Source organism: Cercospora kikuchii (genome assembly GCF_019650295.1).
Source record: "Cercospora kikuchii DNA, contig_00005, whole genome shotgun sequence".
In the NCBI taxonomy this organism is placed as follows: Eukaryota; Fungi; Ascomycota; class Dothideomycetes; order Mycosphaerellales; family Mycosphaerellaceae; genus Cercospora; species Cercospora kikuchii.
This window is the reverse complement of record NW_025408586.1, coordinates 1017956-1030791: the sequence shown is the minus strand read 5'-3', so window position 1 is coordinate 1030791 and position 12836 is coordinate 1017956. Positions and strand designations below refer to the sequence as shown.

At 52.1% G+C, this 12836-nt stretch overlaps 4 protein-coding genes across 4 annotated transcripts; 1 reads left to right on the top strand and 3 right to left on the bottom strand.

Annotated features, from left to right (window-relative positions):
• Positions 1-1525: 1525 nt before the first annotated feature.
• On the top strand, positions 1526-3790 carry CKM354_000819000 (uncharacterized protein; the record flags this gene model as incomplete). The annotated part of the gene is made up of 2 exons (XM_044803558.1): positions 1526-3331; positions 3398-3790. The coding sequence occupies 2 exons, from the start codon at positions 1526-1528 to the stop codon at positions 3788-3790; spliced, it is 2199 nt and encodes a 732-aa protein (XP_044659493.1).
• A 1589-nt stretch (positions 3791-5379) lies between these two features.
• Positions 5380-6087, bottom strand: CKM354_000818900 (uncharacterized protein; the record flags this gene model as incomplete). The annotated part of the gene is made up of 2 exons (XM_044803557.1): positions 5380-6016; positions 6071-6087. The coding sequence occupies 2 exons, from the start codon at positions 6085-6087 to the stop codon at positions 5380-5382; spliced, it is 654 nt and encodes a 217-aa protein (XP_044659492.1).
• Positions 6088-6905: 818 nt separating this feature from the next.
• CKM354_000818800 (uncharacterized protein) lies at positions 6906-9797 on the bottom strand (the record flags this gene model as incomplete). Its single annotated transcript, XM_044803556.1, has 1 exon — positions 6906-9797. The coding sequence occupies one exon, from the start codon at positions 9795-9797 to the stop codon at positions 6906-6908; it is 2892 nt and encodes a 963-aa protein (XP_044659491.1).
• A 973-nt stretch (positions 9798-10770) lies between these two features.
• CKM354_000818700 (uncharacterized protein) lies at positions 10771-12385 on the bottom strand (the record flags this gene model as incomplete). Its single annotated transcript, XM_044803555.1, has 2 exons — positions 10771-10813; positions 10863-12385. The coding sequence occupies 2 exons, from the start codon at positions 12383-12385 to the stop codon at positions 10771-10773; spliced, it is 1566 nt and encodes a 521-aa protein (XP_044659490.1).
• Between the last annotated feature and the right edge of the window lie 451 nt (positions 12386-12836).

Here is a 12836-nt window from a genome sequence, read left to right as displayed (position 1 = left end):
TTCTAGGTTCAATATAAGAGTCGGCTTTCTTCTAATAATTTTCATGTTCTGATGTCTTGATATCATGATATCATTTTGCTCTCTAGAGTACTTGGAGCTCAGTCTACATAGAGTCATAGAGTGTCTTCAGTACCTCTATTCGTCTACATTTTTCAACTTAGTAGGGCGTTCTAAACCTCTCTGTAAGAGTTCACAGGCATTTTTGATGCGACTTCCTGTAGGCGATCAAGTCTCTCGAAAAGGCTCAACTTGCTCTGTGGATCCGCGTACATGGTTTCGAGACAAGGCTGCAGTATGTCAGTCACAGCTTGTTGCTCGTGCTCTGGAGTGAGTCCGACGAATCGCACAGTGCAGGCGTATCCAGAGCGAAGCATTTGTCGAAGCTTCATCTTGGTCCGAGAAAATGTTTCTGGTGGATTGAAAGTCCTGGCACTATTCCATTGCCGCAAGCGAGCACTGTTCAAATCGTCACTCATCAATCCAAGCAGACGGAGCCTGCGCTCCGTGTTAGGTTGTGTTTCCGTATTCTGGACTTTGTCGAACTCGATCACTCCAGAATTGCACAGAAAGACTAATGACCTGCCCACAGCTCCTTCTTGCACTGTCCAGACGCGTCTGAACCATGCCGATTCCTTGACCATCTGGAGCAGACCTGATGACGACAAATCTTTGACCGCGATGGATGACTTGGAGATTACAAGTACCATTTCGGCCTGAGCGAAAATGTGACGTATGCTCAAGGTTGCCTTCAAGTCTGTGTCCGTGCGGTGGCTTATTGGCACACAAAGTGTATCTATCCAAAATGCAGATGCCTTTCTTCCGCACACTTGGTCTACAGCTTCTTGTATTTGTCTCAAAGCGCATCCAGGTAGAGCATTAGCGAACGTGTTGCCAAGTCCCTCGGAGCGAACATGGCTTATGGCCACGAATGGCATGTTGTTCTCGCAGCTTGGCTCTCCTGGAAGTCCTGTGCTGGTCATGCTGATGGCTAGCTCGCCAGTAACCCCCCAGCTTGCTGTGAACAGCGGGATGCGTTCTGATGCGACAGTTTCCGCTATCATCTCAGCGTTGGCCTCGACGACCCGGCACTGACATTCCGGCTGGACGTGCTGCGGTGACAAGCAGTCTTCCTCAGAAATCGGCTCATCCACGTGTTCGTCCGATGCTGGCCAAGGTTGATTGACAACACTTGCTGTCCTCTCCGCGGACGCCAGATACGCACGTGGCAGTGGCAATCCGTGCATTCAAGGCGTTCAGCACACAGGTGCGTTTCCGGGAGGTATTTTGCAAATGGAGATTCACGGGAAAGGGGTTCGAATTCGTGGCTGGATGTGACCAATCAGAAGGTTGCAACAATCCAGTATGTTAACAACATGCACTATCTGTGTATTGTAGCACAAAGGTGGGCTGTACAGCTGAGGTCGACGAGCTCAAAGATATGCTTCTCCACGAGCTTGCCCAAAGTTTTCGAGGTGAGGCTACGGCTTCTACCAACGCTGTACGAACGAATGAGCCATCTATCAGCATGTCTTTAACAACACGTTCACAGCTGCTTCTGCTGCTCTTCGCCAGCCTGGTCATTGCAGTACCAGTGATTTCCATACCACAGTTACTTGGACGACAGCTCAGCTCCAGCAATGTGGGCGAGGAGAAAACCCCAGCCACGCCGGAAGGCTTCCTTAGGGCACAATGGAACAATCCAAAGGAAACCCTATCAGTACTCTTGATTATCGGCGGGGATATAGTACAGAAAGCAATTGCGCAAATGACCGGTGTTATGTACTTGCAGGTTCGGAAAAGAACGTCAACTCATGAGAGAGGAGACGCGGCCGCTGCTGGGACGAACCATAGCACTGCTCCTACCAACGACACAGTGCTGGAAGACAGCCCAACTGTCGACAACGGAGAGACTGAGGACCCATCTTCGTCGAATGGGATAGCCGTCACGGACCAATTTATAACAGAGACATCTGATCTAGGTGGCAAAGAAGAAGGACCAGATTCGGGACCGGCGCTGGGCCCAAATACTGAGGCCCGGACTCTGCCGAGAGGCCACAGTGCCAGCGAAAAAACAGCTTTGAAGCCTCAAAAAGGAGTCAATAAAGCAATGCGATCGACAGCGCAACCTGATACTGAAGAATCACCGGTACCACTTCTGAAGTTTGTGTGCCTGCCGCGCTCCTCTCCACCGCAGGAAAGTGAGCCAGAGCATTATTGGAAACTTGGTCTCACCCCAGTCGCCTTCAGTTTCGGTTGGGTAGGCTTCGCGTTCACATCTCTCATATCCGTACTAGGCGAAGGACTACTGATGCCGCAGACAGACACGCCGGCTACTGTGATTAATTTAGTGTCTGGGACGATGAAAACAAACGAATCTTGGGTGCTCGGGCGGCTTGTGAGAGATTTAGGAATGTCGCCGATTCTCCGGAAGGATGCCGCTACTTCACAAAGTCGCTCAGAACATGGCTCTTCAACTGTATACATGTACAAGACCAAGAAAGGTGCAGGATATCCTAGGATTGGCAGGCTGTGGTTGGCGGCGGTAATAATCGTGGTCCAGTTTGTCATCTCATCGATACCAATCTGGGATCCAAGGCGAACTCGCGATGAGCGAAACTGGATAATTCTAATGATCACAGCAGCCGGCACCGTGCTTGCTATTTTGGCCAGTTCCATCCCGCAATGGCAGCTTGAAAAGTTTCGTGCTGCACGGAATACCAAGGGAAGCTTCATCCTGACCAAAGGAAACGGGCATCTGTACAGCTACGTCCTGCTCAACCCGAATGACTCGAAGCAGAGCATGAATTTGGAGCATCTGGCTGTCGTGAGGCCGGAAGACCTTCGCTCGGTCTATACAAAAGTGGTCGTTCCCCTACTTGCCCTTTGCTGGGTGTTTCTTTTGCTGTGTGTTGGAGGGCTTGAGAACGACACTTGGTACTTATTCGCTGTGGGATTACTTGGAATGATACAGAATATCGTACTTGCTATTGTGGGACGGTCTCCGGACACACATGGACTGCCGATAGAGCCCGCCACCGATGGAGATGACTGCATCATTAGAGATCGCAAAGTAATGCGCATGCTGAAGAAGGCAGAAATGGTCAGACCGTATGTTGGAATTCGACTGAAACGTGTATACTTCGAAGATACATATTTGAATCCAGACGAGAAGCAATACTGGGCACGCCAGGAGCGTACGGCTTCGGTCAGGGAGGCGAGACGCGTAAAACTGGGATTGGAGCTCCTGACCCTTCAGACTGAGACTGAAGGAGACGAAAAGCTACAGTATGATGAAGAAAAGGATTACATTCATCGAGCAAAAATAGTCTTTGTAAGTGTTCCAAGCTAAGTGCACGATTGCTGCGACCGCTCAATCTGTTCCACTAATGCGGCCCAGCTCTTGGGGGCCCCTGGCTCAGGCAAAGGACTTCGATGTAAGATCATACGTGATGAGAAAGACTATCACCATCTGTCAGTCGGAGACCTTCTGCGCTCTCTCTGCGTCGTCGAGAGTCTACCAGATGAAGCAAGAGCTGGACTCTCTCGAAAGGAGCTTCAGGCTTATCTAGACAGCGATGAGCTCTTACCAGCTGCTAAAATCGTGCAGATCCTAAGGTATCAGATTATTGCGGCAAGCTTCAACGGCAAAAAACGATTCATCATTGACGGCTTCCCAAGAAGCGAAGAAATGGCCGCGGTGTTTGCGCAAGATGTTAGTAAACATATTTGTGATCGATTTATTGATCAGGCTGATGAAGTGAGATCTAGATTAAGGCACCCTCACGAGTAATACTCTGCGACTGTAGTCGTGATGTCGCTTTGCGCCGTTTCGTATCACGACGAAGACGGAGTAGCGACAATGAAGCCCGTTTTGAGGAACGATTGAGGGCGTTCACTCAGAGTCAAGACTCTATTTCAAAGATGTACGAGCTCGAAGGGATCTTGAGCAAGGTTGATAGCAGCACAGATATTACAGAAGCGTCGAAGTCGAATCTGCTAAAATTGCTTAAGGTCAAGTAGAAAGCGAGCATTTGGGAAAATGTAGACCTGAGAGATGAGTAGTCTTCCTCTTCATCGTTGTCGTATGTTATCTGAGCCGTCGTCCTCTGGTTGTCAATACTGTATTCTTTTTAGCAAGGACATTATAACAGAGCAGTCCTTCAAGATGGAAATCTATAGTCGGGCAGAATTGTCAATTGAGCAGTGTTGCGTCGATACAGTATACACACTAGCGTGTTTCTGCGCTACTGTATTTAGCTTTATCAAGTTGCCATGTTATCTTGTGGGTTCTGGCATGATTAATAGGCCCCTCCTAGTCTCTAGGACTTCGTATGTCACATGAATTTCGGTCGGCGCAAGGTAGAGCATAAGTACCCTTCCGAACTCTCAACCAGTGAAGCTAATATGTTCTCAAACAGCGACAAATAGTCCTATCCCAAGTTGACTATCAGACCTAAACTCCTTCAATCACGCTACTCAAGAGTCTCGCGATCATGCTCGCATCCTTCAGCATGCTTATAGCGGCTTCACCTATCACGCCAGCCTCTGGCATTGTACGTAACGCTATCCGATGTTCGCCTACTGCCACCGAAAGCTCACATGGATCTTGTGGGAACTGTTTTCTAGACAAGTCCAGAATCAATGCGAGATCACTCGTTGCACGTCTGATGTAAATTGCTACGGGTTCTGATTCGGAGAGTGTGTGCTGGGGTTCTGTAGTTGTCCACCAGAAGGCTGCTCGGGATCAGGAGGAACAGTGAAGGGTATGGAAGGGGTGAGAGAGGATACGACAGTATAGTGTGTCACTGCTTTGACCTTTGAATCAGAGAAGTCATTCAGTCTGCATGTCCCTGAGACCAAGCACCATGACGTTTAGTAACGTTTCAGTGTTGCATTAGCTTCCAATGCCACAATTCGTACTGGAGTGCGGACGAGGGTGCATTCTGAGCTCCGCTCTCGACGATTCTCCAAACTCCATGGCTATGCCACGTGTGAGCTTAGTTAGTTGTGTGTGAAAAAGCTGCCCCTAAAGTTCAGACGGGAAGACAGCTACCTCTCGCGGAGCTTCGAGCTCTCTTGTGTCGAATGATTCACTCTTCAGCCGAACCATCCCAAGTAGGATTGTCTTCCGCACATTCCCAGCACAGAGAGCTCATCTCACAGCGCCCAAGACAATTCTTCCCCGGTAATCGACACTCTAGGCACTTGGCTGTACCCGTAAGGAAGCCGTACCCGCATCTATGACACGTGATCATATACCTCGTCCAGCTGCTGGTGAAGCTGCCCGCTAAGGCGACCCCTTCGTCACCATCTCGCAGCGTTCCAAGCGACTCAATGAACTCACGAGGCCTCTGGTATCGTCTCCTCGTATCTGGATACTCACGTTAGACTATCGGAGATACGAACATGGTTTGACGTACCTTCTTCCGCATCATGGTGAAACTGATGCGCCTCGTTGAGAGCTTGAATGAAACCTTGCAATGGCGCCAGATCGCCGACGAGTTCGCCGGCGTCAGACTTTTTCCCTTTCATGCGAGTGACAATGTAGTCGGCTGCAAGTTGTCGTAGAGGAGAGCCTTCCCCTGTATGTGAGAAACAAAGAGCAAGGCAGGCAGCAGGAAGCCCAATAACATTGCCAGTTGCGTGCTGCAGATGCCAGCAGAATGCAATCATGGCAGTGTCTTTCAGAGTATGCATGGAGTATTTGTTTGCAAATGTCCACGTTTCAATGCAGGTTTCCAGCTGATCGGCAAACGCATCGACAGTTCCGTCCTCGAGCTTCTCGACAGGAAATAGCATTCTTCGTCGAAGGAGATAGAAGTGGAAGGAGCTGAAGGCGCGCGTGCTGTCCTCTGGCAGGGAAATGACGCCAGTCTGGCCTTCCTTGAAACGGTCGCCCTCGAGTGCGGATCTGAACCACTCAGAATTCTGGCACAGGAGAGCACGCGAAACAGTAAAGTCGCGACCCCCGTCGCCTGTTCCGACCTTTACCAGAACGGTCGGGCCCTCCAAAGATCTGGAATGTTGTCAGCACCTCGTCTTCAGAAAGAGATTGCCCAAAGATGTGTACCTCAAGAAGTCGTCCATGGCGGCGATCGGGCTGGTCGTTTGCGGAGCTGAATCGAATATTGGGCCTGCAGCCCAGGAGCTGAAGTCAGCGGGTTGCAACAGCGGTGCGCGCCGCTGGCAGACTTCGGCGTCAGCGCTTTGTGTCAGCTCGAGTAGGCGGTGTCGTGTGAAGAAGAGAAATACGAGCAGACCACGCTAGTCGCGTAGTCGCGCTAGTGAGGCAGCGTAAATGTCTGAGGCAGCAACCATTCACTTTGAGCTCCGCCTCAAGCCTCACTTGCATACCCACATCGATTCTCCGTTTTTCTTCACTTTCACGTGCCGCACACCCCACACGTGCGAGATCTCATGTTCAAGACGCTCGCGCGCCATTTCATCATTCCTCTGTGCTATGATACACTTGTACACTAAAATGCTTGAGTAGCTCGATTCGTGCAAACGCTGCAAAGCAGGCAAAGGAAGCCAGGAGAAGCCCGTCCGTTCTCAATGCCAGCCACAAAGCCAAGAAAGATAAGTCCTGCTCCTTCATGCGCTCCACAGGGGTCCAAGTGTCGTTTGTCATAATGCAGCACCAGAACTTCCTTTCCTCCTGGCAAAAGTATGCTCCCGCTCGTGTTAATTCTGTTCCTCTCCAGTCGTGGGAAACATGGACGACCGGGCGGAGGCGGGAATCAGAGGTTCGGCGTGGCGCGGACGTCTGGGTAGTGGTGGTCGCGTGTCTGCCAAAGCATTCAATCAGAGGACGGCGCCGGCGGACTTGCACGCGGCGAATCGTGACGGGCATAGCAGCACGGCAAATCTTCATCATCATCTTCAACCATGACTCCGGCATCCTTCTAGCCACCGGAGCCGCCGTTGCTCTTCTTCTCGCCGCCTTCCTCCGAGCCACCGTTGCTTGTACCAACCGGCTTGATAGCATACCGCCCAATGTTCGTTGCGCCTTCATTCCTAACTCTCAGCGAGCCTTTCCTCCTAAGCTTCGGGCCAGGAGTGTGCCCAGGCTCGGCTGGATTCGCTGATTGATCCTTCGGACTCGCCAGCGCCAAGTCTTCCGGATCGACCTCCTTGTCTGTTACAACGCTCATAGAACTTCCCACAGGCGCTGCGTCTCGCTTCTCGTCAATCTGCACAGCAGCTAAGCTTCCCTTTGCACTGTTGAGAGACGCCGAACTATTGCGCCTCTTCCCGCCACCCATCATTTTGCCCAACTCATCGCCATCATCAACTTCAGCCCTCCTTCGTTTCATCGCTACCGACTCCGGTGGTGAATCTGAAACAGCTCGTGGCTCGCGACTACGTCCTCGTTGACCATCTGGAGAATCTGTTGACGTGTTTGCTTCGGAAGCGTTCGTGCTGCTACTGCTCTTCTGCCCCTTGAGAACATCAGGTGAGCTTGCGAGGAGATCCATTTCCTCGTCATCGTCATCGTCCGGATAGTTGACGAGTGCCTTCATAGGGCTAGCGTTATTGGTATTGTTAGCGTTGCTTGTGTCAATGTGACCATTGGACATGACAGCGTCAAGCTTGGCCATTGTCGCATGAGAAGGTAGGTCGCCATCGTCATCGTCGCCAAACTCGCCGTCCAATTCGTCGTCCGCATTGAAATAAGCGTCCTCATCTGCATCTTCTTTCAAGCCGCTGAACACCTGTCTGCCATTCGTCATGCGTCCTCGTAATGCGTCAGGCGTATCTGGTTCGGTAGTGAAGCTCGTGTCTCCTTCACGCTCCGGTACGTATGGATTCTGGTACTGCTCAAACTTGTGTACTATCGCCTGGAAGGTGTTGACATAGGTGATACCTATCAAACGTTCCCGATACGTTTCCACGAGGTGGTAAATGATCTGTTTGATGCCTTCGCGCTTGATGTACTCAAAAAGCTCGAGGCAACAGCTGTTGAGCAGATTGTCTCTGGGCATCGTTTCGTAGACGATGTTCAGAATCGGCTCAAAGAGCTTGTTGTTTGTCAATTGCCGATTGTGGAATTCGTCCTGGAGGCCGATACACGTCCGGAACCACTTCAGCGCAATGAGCTTCATGTGCTTTTGAGGGCATTCAAGAAGCTGGGCTATTCGTGAATGTAGGTTTTCGGAAAGGATGAAGAGCTTCGACTGATAGGCGTGTTGTCGGACGAAGAAGCTGAGTATCTCCACGAGATGGGTGTACAAGCTGGTCTCTTGTACAGTGAGATCTCGCATGGATTGTCGACCTTCCAGATCTTTCAGTGGCTTGAAAAGCCGTTTCGCGCCGTCCTCGTAGAAGTTCTGTATAAATTGATTTGCTTGAGGTGAAAAGCGGTGACCAGGATGATCGCCGGGCCCGCCACGTTTTGCCATCATCTCCGAGTTACCAGCACGGTTAATGGCTTCCATGCCGGCCGAGGCAGATGTAGGGTCGAGGAGAATCTTAATCGCATCGGCCATCTGACTCTTGACACCGAGATCCGTTTCCACCAAGAGGAGCTCGATGAGGATGTCGGTGAGGGGTGTCGTCTTCTCCTGGATGGCTTTGATGATATGATTTCGCACGACATGCGAGTCGTGATCAATCAATGATACTAGAATATCAGTACCCGCTACCCGCACTGCTGAGTCCTGGTGCCGTAGAGCGTATGTGATCATGTTGAACAGCCCATGATGCAAGAAGTTGCCGTACAACTGTGCTCGCGCAGGCGCTTGTATCGACTTTGAAACTGCGCAGCAGGTCTGTATGAAGAGACATGCCTGTTTCTTTCTTTCCGGCTCTTCCTTGTCTGCAAAGATCTCGAACAGCTCTTTCAAGAACGGGGCGTTTGCTTGGATGTGGCCAATGATATCCACCTGATGGAAGAAGATGAGACTATTAAGCACGGAAAAGGTCGGGTCGTCGAGGATTCGCGCCAGTACAACATCCTTCAGGTAAAGGAGCCGGTACGTGTAGTGAATTTTCCTCGTAACGTCCATGTTTTCAAACTTGACCACTTCCTTGAACTTCGACTTGTCAGAGAGGAATTGCCGGTGGTTCGCGCGATGTGAGGGAAAGTCGGGATCGTACTCGAGAGCGCCCACTACGCCCATGATTGCCTGATCGGTGACAATGAACTCGATGATGGATGTGTCGTTGAGCAGAATGATGTGCTTCATGATTGTGCAAAGGCGGTGTAGCTCATTGATCTCGTGTTTCTCCTCCAGCTCTTTCAGTACCGGTGCCAGTTTGAGAATGTACATCTGTTCTGGGCTCATAATGTACTTGCTCAGCGCATCCCGGCCACCAGGTGTGTTCGCTTGCTGTCGTATCGCGTCTACAACCTCTTCCAATTTCCCAATCTGCGGTTCGGGCAGTGATACTGCGTGCTCGGGGCCCAGCAAGTCGTCTGACAGGCCGTCTTCGGGTGCGAGTCTTCCTTGTATCTCGCTCACAAACTGCCAGATATGCGCGCACCCTTCCGCCTCTTGAAAACTGAGCGCCATGTCCACGCCATTGCTTTCCGTCCACACAATCAGTGTTTCCTGTTGTTTCTGGTACCCGTCATCCTTGGCTATCCGCGTTTCCAGTAGCACGCGCTCCGGCTCCTCCTCACTGGTGACGACAACGCGCGCATCGAGTTCTTCGTTTTGCGCGCCAGCAGGGCTGACGAGCTTTCCTTCGCAAAAGCCTGTCCCGCGGTCGTACCAGTCATTATTCTTCAGCTCGTAAACCTTGACGCGTTTCCTGTCTGCATTGTTGTTGTTAGCAGGAGCGAGCGCCGCCATGGTCGCACTGCTTCTGCTGTCTACGTCCGCCGCCTCATCCGTCGAGAGTGACTACCTCGATATGCGCCGGGCTCAGTCTCGGTCCTGTTCTTGGCGCGGCGCAGGCTGATAGCGCTGCGACCGGTCGCCTGGCACGGGCGAGGCACGCGTCCGACGAGGTGAGGTGCGCGTGAGGGTGTCGTGTCGGGCTTAGAGTTTGTTGTCAGCCTGTGGTTCTGCGACTCGGAGGAGGTCGGAGTCGTGGCGATGGGTCGTGGTGGTTCTCCGCCACCCGCACTTCTGGTCGCTGCGGGCCTGCTCGCGCGTAGAACCTGTGTCGCGTGTCGGCGTCGGTGCTGTCGATAGAGCTTTATGACGCAATGCGGGCCGTAAGTGAATAAGACGTGTTCGGTGCAGTCTTCGCTCAAACTTCTCGCCCACCAAGAGCGACGGTCGTGTGAGTAGACTAGTCAAGTCCGTGCTCCCGGCGCCGTTTCAGGTTCTCCGCTGAGCGCTGATGAGCGATCACCAACACCGATAAGCCGTCTCGCTTGCGCAACCTCACTTGCAGGGACTGCCGAGTGTCATGTACGCGCGTGTATTCTCCGAGACGCGCTGTGGAGGAGGCAATAACAACGGTGCATCTCCTGTCTGTGGCGCAACGTGCAAAGAAACAGCGCATCGGTTGCGGATGACGAAATCGCTTGGCAACGCTCGAGCTATTTCTGGTGCTAGCGAGAATAGACCCTCGTGTCGGCACATGAAAGCACTCTACTAGACTACTGCAGGGCTCAGCAACGAGTGTCTTCACTAGACGCAGTTCACGACGCTCAGAGAACAATGCTCGTTCAGGAATTGGCATTTATTTCTGTCATTGGTATCGATCAAGATCACGGCTCAAGACGTCCCAAATATCATCTTCCGTCCACCATGTGTACCAGCCACAACCTGTGAGCAAACAGAACGCAAGGAGAGGACAAGCCAGGTCCAAGTCCTACGAGTACTTGAGCTGCACTCCGGCCCCATATTTTGCCTGCCTGGAACACGTCAGCAACGGCACCATCAGCGTGAAGGGGAAATACGCACCACGCGAAGAAGTAAGCCAGAGCCGCAAGCGGCTGCCCGAAAATACAGAACGTCAACCAGAATATACAGTTGCCGATGAGTTTAGCGTTCGGCCCGTTGCCACCAATCTTGTTGATGACATCGGTGAGGATGATGAGCGGTATCTGCCCGATCATGCCGAAGAAGGCCACCCAGAGGATACAGTGCGTGGGTACGCCCACCAAGGCTTCGTGGAGTATCCCAGAGAAGAGGAAAACAATGATCTGCGCCATGGGCGGCGGGACGCCACGCCCGACCATAGGCGAGTAAATGTGCCGTTTCATGAAATTCGTGACCGGCTTGTTCCAGCTCGTCCAGTAACCCCGAACGCTACTCGAGTTCCACCAGTCTGAATAGAATTCTCGATCTCCGAACTTCAACACCTCAGCCAACAGATTCAAGAATGATTGGAACAGTGCGAAGAAGCCTGCTAACCAACACACGAGGCTAATCGTACTGAGCTTCATGATGCGCTCCAGAATCTTCAGGCCTCGAAGATTTGCGATCTCGTCCACGCTGTTGTGGAGAAGAGGCACGGCGTATTGCGCACAAGTGACCCAGATCAGGATGCAGAGAGCGCAGAACTCGACGGCGCGCTTGATGACAAAGTCCTTGCGAATCCTGTCTGTTCGGGGATATACTGGCTGGTATACTAAGGTCGGTGCCCACCAGAAGTAGCACAAGTTCATAAAGTTGATGTTCCGTGGATAAGGGCACTTTTGATAGAGCTCTGGCAGCTCGCTCACAGCATCCGATCGCAGGAACGCCTGTCTAAGGTCCCTGTTGGTGAGAGCGTACGAGCAGACTTTCAGCCAGACCACTACAGCGTGGAGCTCGGTAATCGTCCCCAGGCCTGGGTTGTGTATCCAGTAGTACACGACATATGTTGCAAACGCGAGCATGAAGGTTGCGTTCAGGCCATGGCTAACGGCAATCGCTGTCCAAGTCGAATACAAGCTCTTAGTCTTCTCCCTCTCTTCCTTGATAACTTGCTCAGCACCGACTCCTCCCTCTTTCTTCATCCTCGCTATTACGTTTTCTGCATATCGTGCAGCTCCCCACTCGATCCAGTAGGCCACGAAAAGATGGCAGGGCGTGAGGATGTACAGGATTATGAACCACTTCCAATCCCCCTCTTTGACGCTTGCTCCGCCAGATATCGCTACGAGAAGTCCATACTTGCTGTAATTGTCGATCATCAATCGCAGGTTGGAGGTGATGATGACCAGCGCCATCAGGTTCCTAAACCCAAGTGTGGACGGCGAGCTGGGCGCATCGGCACTGAAGACGGAGGGTCGTGTTTTGGCATGTACGGCGAATGTGTGTTTGTACTTCTTCGAGGACGATCGCGGGTCTTTCGATGTGGGTCCTTCAAGAGCTGTAGTTTCGATGGCAATGCCTGTGTTATGCTCATCTGCTGTGCCATTGAGTTGCCGCACAGAACCATTGACCTGTGTTACATGGCCATTGGCGACGTGCACCGAAGTTGATGTCGCGCTCGCCATATCGCTGTGATCGTCTCGAATCGAAGCCGGCTCAAAGCTCAGCGCCGCAGCGCAGATGATGAGACCTGAATTACGTCGTTATGTCTATTGTCCTTGCCAAGGATTGTGAGAACGTATGCTCTCATCTGCCAGAGCTGACGTTGGGTGTTTTGGAGGCAGTGCCGCCCTAGATGAGAGGACCTGTGCTCAGCGAGGTCTGTTGATATCCCTGCCAGATAAACTGGTGCTGGACGCAGGAGGTGCGCTGGCAAGAGGAGAAGGGCTTTGCATCATGTTCGAAAAACTGGTCCTGATGGGAAAGTCTGCATGCGTGGCTTGCGTGTTGGGACAGTGACAGAGTGCCGAATGCAGGGATCGCGGAGAAGCGCTGCGGAGCTCTCGTCATCAGCATTGGACTTTCCACAGACCTCCCGCTCTGCCACTCTGCGATTCGTCCTTCGGCTTTACGAAA